The sequence below is a fragment of the Lycium ferocissimum genome, chromosome 2 (genome assembly GCF_029784015.1).
Source record: "Lycium ferocissimum isolate CSIRO_LF1 chromosome 2, AGI_CSIRO_Lferr_CH_V1, whole genome shotgun sequence".
NCBI lineage: Eukaryota > Viridiplantae > Streptophyta > Magnoliopsida > Solanales > Solanaceae > Lycium > Lycium ferocissimum.
Window position 1 is genome coordinate 47,907,921 of NC_081343.1, and position 10,588 is coordinate 47,918,508.

The following is a 10,588-nucleotide window of genomic DNA, read 5'->3' on the forward strand; positions in this document are numbered from 1 at the left end:
ATACCTATGCATATAATATACATACCTACACAACCGAAGTGTATAGGCAGTGTTACTTCGACCATGTTTGGTAAATTAGATGGCTGAAGGGTACATTTAGGTAAGTTTCCCCCAATAGGAATAGCCCGCTTTTTAATCTCTCAACACATTTTTGAAGACAGAACAACAAAGGCGATGGCCTATTCTAATTTCCTTTGCCATGTTTTCTTCGAAGGCCGCAAAGGTCCAATTTTTCTGCCTAAACTTGTTATGTTTATATTACCAAGGATGAAGAACGTGTAATTGCAACATAGCAAAGTTTTAAATCTATCAGTACTCATTATTTCTTTTAACTCTTTAACAGCAAAGCAAGACCAACATAAGTGAGAAAAAACTGATTGCAATATTTAGGTGTTTGGTTATCAATTGTTTACTGAATAAGAACTTATGTTTTATTACTAGTTCAAATTTCAGCTAAGACTTGAATTGTATAAACATGTCGACAGTTGAACTTTAGATAATAGAAAATATCTAACTTATTAATAAAAATTTGCATAAAAGTTCAAACTGCTTTTCCCCAAGCCTAATAGCATTGATAGAAAACTTGCATAAAAGTTCAAACTGCTTTTGCACCAAACCTTACACACATACTATATACTGATAGCTTGAGATCTTCCTGCTTCCATCCAAGCCAAACTTTAACTCATTTGTCAAGAGTCAATCCCCACCCAAAGCAAAAAATTGAAAACAAAAACAAGAACCAATAATAACCAATGATAAGGAATATCATTGGTGTTTCCTATATTCCACCATGACCTTTTCTGTTTTTTCTCTTACACTTGTGTTAATACATGCATTGATGGTTACTGAGATGGTAAGCCCTCTATCAAAATTGTACTTCATCAAAAAAATCTTATCTTCTATGTCTTGTTTAAAGAAAGTGCTAGGCCCCGTAGCTCTTCGAACGCTTGCATAGTTTCTGCATCAAATCCTCCTGCAAACTGTACCAATAGAGACAATTTGTAAGACTGGTGCCCTCCACAGTATTCTTAACAATCTATTCGTTATCAGTAATAATCTTGTTCTTCTTAGCAGGTGAATTCATCAATATCTTTGGTTACAATTGCTACAACATGGAGTTTGTGTCGTGTACAGTAATAACAAACTTGTCTTTATCCATAAAAAAAGATGTACATACTGTTCTTTTCATCCTCTTTTAGTATTTCTTTTGGCAAAAGTCATAGATAGCCCCCACAGTATTCTTAACAATCTATTCGTTATCAGTAATAATCTTGTTCTTCTTAGCAGGTGAATTCATCAATATCTTTGGTTACAATTGCTACAACATGGAGTTTGTGTCGTGTACAGTAATAACAAACTTGTCTTTATCCATAAAAAAAGATGTACATACTGTTCTTTTCATCCTCTTTTAGTATTTCTTTTAAAAATTTCATAGATGTAGCTCAAAATTTATCACATTTTCCTTCGGTAAGTACCTAAACTTGTGATCGTATCTATCGGCATCTAAATCAATCCAAATTCGATCCCATTGGGTACCTTTTGCCTACATGGTGTCTACGTGGCACAGCAATTGAGTCCACTTTTCCTTGAGTGCGTGGACAACTCTTTTTCCTTAAATTTTTTTTTTGATTAAAATTTTATCTCTTTTAAATAAAATTTAATAGATAAATAAATAAAAAAATAACCCACCTGCCCCCACCCGCCCTCCCCCGCCCGTTTGTCCCCTGACCCCACCCCACCCCTTCCCTTTCGGCCAAAATGTTCATCACTGTACGTTCTCTCCTTTTTTTTTTTTTTTTCTCTCTCTCTCTTCTTCTTCTTCATTACGTTCTCTTTCTTCTTCTTCTTCTTCTTCCTTTTTTTTTTTTTTTTTTTTTTCTCTTCTTCTTCATTATAACACTTCATTTCTTTAATTATTTATATAAAATTAATTTGTGAATTGAATGTTATTTCTTACCATCATTTTTTTATCCTTTTTAAATCTGAAAAGTAGTATTACCATCTTGTTCACCGGAAAAAATGGGATTCACCATCACTATGACTCTTTTTTTTATCTCACCTTTCATTAAAGGTTGGTGGGTCTTGTAAAGACATTGATAAGAGAAGAAAAGGGGAATAAATTATTGGTGGGGTGGGGAGACGGCGGTTGGGGGTGGTGGTGCGACGGCCAATGGTGGGGGAGCGGCGGCCGGTTTTTTTTTGCAGTGGGGGGGCGAAGGAGATGAAAATTTGAGGGGGGGTGTATAATTTATTTTTTAATTATTATGATGGATCCCACCGTCACGAGTCACGTTTTCATTTGACAAAGTTGTCATACCATGGAGAGTGTTATACACTCTTTTAATTTTGCTGATTATTGTGAAAAAGGTACCCAATAGGATTGAATTTGGAATGGTTTAGATACCCAATAGGTACAACCCTCGATTTAGGTACCCCAGAGGAAAATGTGGCAAAGTTTAGGCGGCTATCTATGACTTTTGCTATTTCTTTTTGTTGCACAATTAGAAAACTTGTTTAAGGATTTAAAAAAGATGAGACAGGAGAAAATGTAGAAGCCAGTATTGGTATGATTAGACAAACCTGATGAATTCGGAAGGCAAATCTCACTCCTTGAAGTAGCATGTAGTCCATGGAAGTGTCTTTATCTAATGGTCCCTTGGACTGAAGCTCGGCAGCTACCCTCTTCATGTACACCTTGGCCAACTTCACAGAGCCAAACTTTATCTGCGTAATTTCTTTGAACTTAATCCACAGCAAAATGACAACTAGATAATAAGAGAAAAAAGGTAATGTAATTTTTTGCTGAGTATTCTGTAGAGGAGGACATGCACGTGTGCAAGAATGAAACTGCAAACAGATGAGCAATTTCAGTATTGAAAAATTGAGCTACTGAAAATGGCATGGAGTTATGTAGTTTAAGATGATGTACAATCTTAAAACTCGCCATCTGTCTCATATCAATCTCTCATCATATTCCATGAACATGCACAACACAGTTCAATAACCTAATAAATAATGGTTGTTTCTACAGTAAGCAAGTTAGCATACTGTATAGTTTTGTACTTCCAGTTCCGGCTAGTTATATCTCATTGGCTACTCAAAGCATCTGAAGCTCTATTACCGTTTGATGATCTAAATCAACCCAAGACTTTCTATTTGGAATTGTCAGAACTGACCTTGCTTAATATCCCATTATCGAGCATCCAGTCCGTGGGGATTTTGAACTCTTTGCAGTGCCGCATCAATGAGTCTCTTGTCCGAAGAAGGTTATAGACACTACGTTCCATCCTGCAATGTGAACATAAAAATTGAACAACCAGGTACAAAAAAAAAAATCAACTTTCCTGGCAGAAGTGCAAGGAGGTACCAAATTATAACTACTTTACATAACAAAGTTTGAGGTCATACTTCTCTGACAAAGAAATAATCTTCTTTAGTGCAATATCACATGGCGAGCGAGGATCGTCCTTGTAACTTGAAACCTCATTCTCCAACTTCTTGAGATCTCTATATCCAAAGGCTGCCTCTCTTAGTGTGTCTGCTTTTCTCTCTGGCCAGTCAAAGTGCTTTAGGACTGCCCTTTCATCCACCTTCAGAACAGTGCAAGCGCAATGATCAAAATTAGCAGTAAATTCCAAGCTTCACGCACCTTCCACTTAATATGATATATAGCAGATATTGTTCCTCAGTATTTGGTCAAATTTTCTGAGAACTGCCATTTATGTACACTGGATTCAATTGATAATAATTACGGAACTTAATGTCACAAAACTACAATGAACTACGACAGAAGCATGACTTTTCGAAAAGTTCTTCTTCGTATTCATCTGTGAATAATCCCAAAAAATTTTAAAATGAGATAACAACAACCATATCTTTACTGTTACAGTTGATAAATATTTCATTATTCTCTATGTTGATTTGATACTTCATTAGATAATAAACATATTGAATTTACCAGAAAGCAAAGTTCATCATCTAGCCATTTCACAAAAGCAACTACGTCCTCGATGTCTGAATAAACTGCATTATTGACCTCTGCTATCAGGGAATTCACAAATTCTGCTTGAGTTTCCACATCTGCCCTTATCTGGAAGTGGGACAATAATATGCAATCAGGAGTAAAATTAAGTCAAGAGACTGAAATGAAAAACATCTGCGTGGAAAATCTAAATACTTCCTCATTGCTGGACTAGATATGGTTAGTGTGTCTTATTGATAATAATAGAATGAGAAGACTATAAAGAACTTACAGCCAGCAAATATGATGATCTGTTCTCAATTTCACCAATCATGCTACTTCGTACGTCTGCAACACTTGAGGAATCGCATACTCCTCCATTTAATGAATCCTTCCTAGAGTCTCTCTTCATCAGTGAATGATAAAACTCTACTACTTGAGGGGCTCTCTGTACCATGCCTGATGTAGTTTTTCTCATATGTTTTGGAAGAGGTGGTGGTGGAGGAGGGGGAGGTGGTGGTGGAGGACCAGGAACTTGAACAGAATTTTCTCCTTCTTGTTCAATTAAAGCTACAGATGAAGGCCTTGGAGGGGGATTAGGAATCCGCAAGACACGTTTCTCGACCTCCAAAGGATTGGTTAATTTATGTTGGGAAACAAGAGGCTCAACCTCCTTCTCCACTTCCTTGGAACACATAAAGCCATCTGATTGCCTTCTCTTATTGAATATCAAGTCCTCAACACAAAATTTTGATCCACTTATCGAGTGCCTGCGAGTAGAACTTTGTGTATCCTCCCAACTATGACTAATGACATTATTATCCGGGCTCTCGACTAGTTGCATATCTTCATCAGTAATAGGCCATTTCTTTAGCTTCTTAACGAGGCTTAACCTCCTTGCGCTACTACATTTTGAGTCCTCATCACTCTGATCATAAGACAGGCAAAGTGATTCCCTACTTTTCTCACTGCCATGAGGGCTAGAAATCTTATCACATGTCATGGACGAGCAACTGCGCAACTCTTCTCTCAAACACGAGTTCACCCACTTCAAGTAGGCAAGTTCCTCAACCTCATTCAACCGACTCATTTGAAGACCCTCAACTTGTTTGCAAAGGTTTTCATTTTTGTGTCTCAACAGAGAAGCCTCTGCTTTAATATTCTCAATTGTGTTTTCCTGCTAAGAAAAAGGCAAAACGGAGATACGAGATATAATCAAGCTAACCAATTACAATTGTTAAGACTTTCCCATACAAGCATGAAAACTACAAGATATAGGTTGAAACACATTTTTCAGTATTTCACTAAAAACTACTCCCTCTATCCCATTTTAACTGTCGTTTTAGCTCAAAAAATTTATCCTAAAATAAATGTCACTATAGGAATTCAAGATTAAAGTTGACAATTATTTCCAACTATACCCCTAAATAAAGAAGTATGCACAATATTTAAGAGGAAAACCAGTCTACCTTTATTAAATGGGACTAACTTCGTCTACAATACAGAAGTATGCACAATATTTAAGAGGAAAACCAGTCTACCTTTATTAAATAGGACTAACTTAGTAAATTATACCTTGTATTTATTGTTTTATTAAATGGATGTGAAAAAAGCTAAAACGACACTTAAAATGGGATGGAGGGAATGCTAGAGAAAACTTTGCATTATAAGCATCTATATCCAATTTATCAAGGTTATTCAAATTCAAGATTTCAAAACCGAGTTTCCAAGAAAATACAAACTGGATAGTCTTATCCATATTAGATCAACAAGACAAAGTAGTAAAAGTAAATACCTCTGGAACTTTTCCAACATTGGCTAGCTGGGACTCCATGGAAGAAAGCCTGCAAGCAATATCTCTTTTCTGAAGCTGTAGCTCCTTATTCAAGCGCCTCAACTCCACAACTTCCATTTCCAAATCCAAACTAGTCACACTTTTGAATTCTTCCCTATTGGATATCTGATCTAGTTGATGAGAAAGGACTGCCTTTTCGCATTCCAGCAACTCAACTTTCTTCACAAAGCTATCAATCTCACTCTTCTTTAATTCCAGCTCCCTTTCGAGCTCAACTGCCTTAGAACTCCTCTTAAATTCAGATAATTCAGCTTGCAATTTCAATTCCCTTCCCTTTGATTCTTGCAACAAGCTCCTCAAATGATCAATTTCATTGAATAAATCACGCGAACCGGAAGATTTAGTCTTGTGAATGTTAACAGTTTGAGGATGAACTTGAATTGAAGTAGCTGAACATGACAAGTCTCCCATTAAAGACCTCTTTACTCTTGACTGGGAAATCACAGAAGAGTTCTTCTGGTTCGCGTTTTCGTTGCCAAGAACCGGTTCTTTCTTGGCATGTATTGTGGTTTGCAACTTAGTTTTTTTCTCCCCTGAGAAACCTTTCACAATTTGAGAACCCCATGAAGATCTCACCTTTGACATATTGCTATTTCCTTTTACATTTCTGTTATTACTACCCTTTGGTGCCTTATTTTGATCAGCAAATTTTGAACCTTTCACTCTATTCTCTGATGATTTTTCCTCCCCCATTGTGAACAACTACAAAGACTCCACCCCTTATACTCAATATCCTGAATAGTTGTGAGCTCAGAATCTAACACTGAGTATATAAATGGGGTTTTCTCATAAAATGACTAAACCCAAGTTTAAAGCTCAAAAATGAAAGTCTTTTTCCATAAACAGAGAACTCTAAAAGGGTCAAAATTAAATCTTTTACACCATATTTTCAGCATTGATCATCACAGATATCAAATGGGGTTCTTCAGTTTGAAGCTCAAAACTGAAACTTTTCCACTGCATTTTGGAAAACCAAGTATTTATATGGTGGTCTCTCTCAGAAAAGAAAACTAGAACAAAATGTGGAGCTCAAAATTAGAACTTTTCCACTATATATTCAGCTCTAGGAAACACAGATATAAGAAGAGTTTCTCTAGAAAATCAATTACCCTCAAAAGTTGAAGAGTTTCCCTTTTGGAAGCTGAAAGCTCAAATGGGTTTTACTAATATTTCAATTTTTGACGAGTCTTTAAAACCATCTAAAAGTAAAAATAGCTTGTCTTTATCTTTGATGGTGGAAAGAAGACGCTCCACTTTGATGACTTTTAAAGAGACAGATCATTAGTTAAAATGGTGATAGAAAAGGCTCACACTTTGAGGATTCACTCACTATACACTTGGAGAGAAAAAAAGGGAAGATTGTCGCAGCTTTAATGGCCGTTTGAATTTTCAAAATTTGAATTTGTTTTTTTCTGTGTTCTTTTGTCTTTATTTACCCCAGAGATTTGTATTTCTATTAATGGTAATATTGATCTTAGCCGTTGACTTTTGTTGGTCCCACCAGCTTGAGTTAGATGAACGGTTGAGATTCCATTAAGAAAAGGGGACTGCAACGGTCGACTCTGAGCTTGACGATATCCATAATCTAGTTCAAATTATTATTGAGAGAGAGTGTATTAATTTGCTTCTAAAACTTTGCAAAATTAGTCAACTCTCCATTAAAATTAGCTTAAAAAACCCTTCTACCTTTGCTAAATTAGAGCCTGTTTGGATTCAGCTTATAAGTCGTATGAGAAAGCGGCGTTCGTTCTTCTTGCCTTGCCTTTTCATACTTCGGTTCTGGCCATTTCGGTTCTGCTTTTTTTATGTAGACACTGAACACCGAACCAAACCAATTCGGTTCTGCTCCTTTTTTGAAGTTGTTCTGCCTCTGCTTCTTGCCATCCTGTTTTAAAGACACATTTCTAGATTTATGAATTGGCCAAAGATCTCATGGCCGGATATGCACCAAATTTCGAAAATAATTGTGCACGAGGAATTTTGACTCAAGTTGCAAAATGTCGAGAGCAAGACACCAAAAAAATGACTAGGAGTTGCAATATTTAGGCTCTCCTTATTAAAGTCCATCCTCCATTAAATTTCTTCTCTTTGCCATCAATTTTCTTCCTTTCCATTAATCTTTATATTTTTAGACTAATTATGGGTTGTATGATCGTATGTTAATTGTTGGAGGCACGAACCCATTGATTAACGTGAGATACTAACTACTATTCGCTTAATTCGAACAATTTATTGAATAGTTTTGAAGTATATATACGAGGATCCACACGAATCTCGTTAATATCGATTTGTTAATTTCTTTGGGATATAACTTAATTACCACAAACTCGTCATGGATGCAAAGTTTTATGGTTACTTTAAATTTAATAGCTCGATTAAACTATATTCCGTTAAGTCGACAAGAATTCATACTTACGTTAATTGTTGTTAATTTGTAAACCGAGATTAAGCATGTGAGGAACAATTCACCATAAGAAGATAAAAATGCAAGCTCGATCTCAGGTATACTTTTCTTAGAAATCAGCCGAATAGCCGGACAGACTTTTAGTTATATTTAGTTACATCAACTTTGACAAAGGTAAAGTTGATGAGGTTATTTTTGTGGTTTGGGAATTATAGTAATGCACGAAACACCTTACTTTGGAATAATAAATAGCTAGCGTCAAATGCAATTCTTTGAAGGAAAACTTAATACAAACTTTTGCAAAGAATTTTGAAAGGAAAGCATCACCGATAGAGGAAATAACATCGCAAGGTGTTGAATGCTTATCCCTTCTAATCGAGATTACTAAAGGAGAAATGAATCTACTCACTCCCCCTATACTAAAGAACGAGAATGAAATTAAATGACAAAACGAGGTCACAATGAGCTTTGTTTTTTGATACTTCTCTCACAATTTGAGCTTTGTTTTTTGCACTCTACTACACAAGGTGAGAAAAGTCACGATACACATAAAATACCGAGCGAGATTGATACACATTGCATGAAAATTAAAGCTTCCCGAATTTCATTGGAACAACAAACAACGTACAAGCAAGACATTTTTAAATAAAGCCAAACAACATAAATGTCCTAAATTTTAGCATGTTAGTGTTAAATCCATCGTCTCACATAACAAGAGATTATGAGCATATTTTTGGGTCAGACATGAAATTTGCGAAACCGAAACCCGAAAAACCGAAAAGCGACTTTGCTAATTGTCGTGTGGTGATTAAGACAAATAATCATTTAGTTCATCAAACTCCCCAATGAAACATTTCAAATAATTCTTATTTTGATTCTCTTGGTTATGATCGTAAGACACTAATGAAAGGTTTTTCAATTAGTGTATTTTTCTTTAGTTAGAATATAGTAATGCACGAAAATCATAGCTACTCAAACACTTTGCACAAACTTTGGTAAAGAATTTTGGATGTTCATCACAAGGTGTTTCATCCACCGTATGTACTAAATGGTAAAAAACTAAATGAATGAAATTAAATTTGATGGATAACGGGGTCTTTACACCACCATCTTTTTTATAGCATTTCGATAATGTGACTCGACTTTGATTTGCGTAATAATTGAGGATCGTAAGAATATGAAATTTTCAAAAAAAAAAAAAAATAACCCCAGATGGTTGTTTCTATGTCTGATTTGATGGAACGGGGGTCTTTCCCACCATCTTTTATTTCCGATGTACTCGCTTTTGATTTGCGTAATAATTGAGACGACACATTTTCAAAAAAAAAAAAATTGGGATGCGGCCTTTTTTCAAACCTGCTATTTGAATCCAATAACTTTAACTCATACTTTGTATATCTGTTTGAAAAGGCACTATAAAAGTACAAATAATAAATTTGAACCCCATAAACTCAATTGATTTTCGTAAAATCAACTTGAATTCGTAAGTGTTGAAAGCAAAATATAGCTACAAATTGTGATGGTTTTACTTGTTACTTATAATTTATTAGTACTAACAAAATTGGCTTAATACCTAGATAGGCCCTTAAACTTGGTAGATTTTGTAAGATAGACATTCAAATTTAGCTAGTAAGCAGATAAACCCTTGAACTTGATAGAAGAGTGTCTTTCAGAAACCCGTGTACATAAGGCTAAGTGTGTGAAATACACTTGCTTCTAATGTGTTATGTGGACCAATTAATAAATGACACGTGTCATTTCAAAGAAAAAAAATTGACAAATATAAATAAAAAGTATTAGAAAAAAACTGAAGCATATATAGAAAAAATGCAATAAGGAAAAAAGAAATAAACCCTCCTCCCACTATCCACTACCCAGACAGTTCCCCCTTCCCCTCCCTTTTGCCACCACCACCTTCTCCACCAACCCCTTTTTCCATCTTCTTTCTCAAGAAAACTTTGGCCCTCTCATTAACTTGTGCTCCATCTACCAACTTGAACTCCATAAATAACTCAACTTGGTTATGATGAGTTAAAATCTTAACTTAAAATTGGATCCCAACCTCAATCCTCAGATCTTTTACTTCATTATGACTCAATTGGGTTTTTGGTTTTTACAGTATGAAACTTGAAAATATTGGGAGATTTATTTGTATATTGGGTTTTCTTTCATAAAATTTAATAATCTACTTGAATTTTATGTTTTTTTGGTGATATAGTAATAACCTAATTATGAAAAAGTAGTTGATCTTTGTAAAAATGGAGAACTCACGCTAATGATCCAAGGAGAAGAATCCGATAATACTAACAGTTAAAGAAGGAGTAAGTTGAAACTATGGGAGCCACACGGAATAATATTTTTATTTTGA

The 10,588-nt window shown here is 35.2% G+C and overlaps 1 protein-coding gene across 1 annotated transcript; it reads right to left on the reverse strand.

Annotated features, from left to right (window-relative positions):
• Positions 1 to 499: 499 nt before the first annotated feature.
• LOC132041440 (protein CHUP1, chloroplastic-like) lies at positions 500 to 7,162 on the reverse strand. Its single transcript, XM_059432157.1, has 7 exons — positions 5,757 to 7,162; positions 4,254 to 5,138; positions 3,959 to 4,090; positions 3,409 to 3,590; positions 3,177 to 3,288; positions 2,581 to 2,724; positions 500 to 980 (listed from the first exon to the last, which is right to left on the reverse strand). The coding sequence occupies exons 1-7, from the start codon at positions 6,507 to 6,509 to the stop codon at positions 900 to 902; spliced, it is 2,289 nt and encodes a 762-aa protein (XP_059288140.1). The 5' UTR covers positions 6,510 to 7,162; the 3' UTR covers positions 500 to 899.
• Between the last annotated feature and the right edge of the window lie 3,426 nt (positions 7,163 to 10,588).

Coding starts and splice junctions, on each gene's coding strand:
- LOC132041440 (XM_059432157.1), bottom strand. CDS start 6,509: ATGGGGGAGGAAAAATCATCAGAGAATAGAGTGAAAGGTTCAAAATTT. Junction 4,091..4,253: donor GATCATCATATTTGCTGGCT/GTAAGTTCTTTA, acceptor TCCCACTTCCAG/ATAAGGGCAGATGTGGAAAC. Junction 3,289..3,408: donor ATTATTTCTTTGTCAGAGAA/GTATGACCTCAA, acceptor TTCACATTGCAG/GATGGAACGTAGTGTCTATA.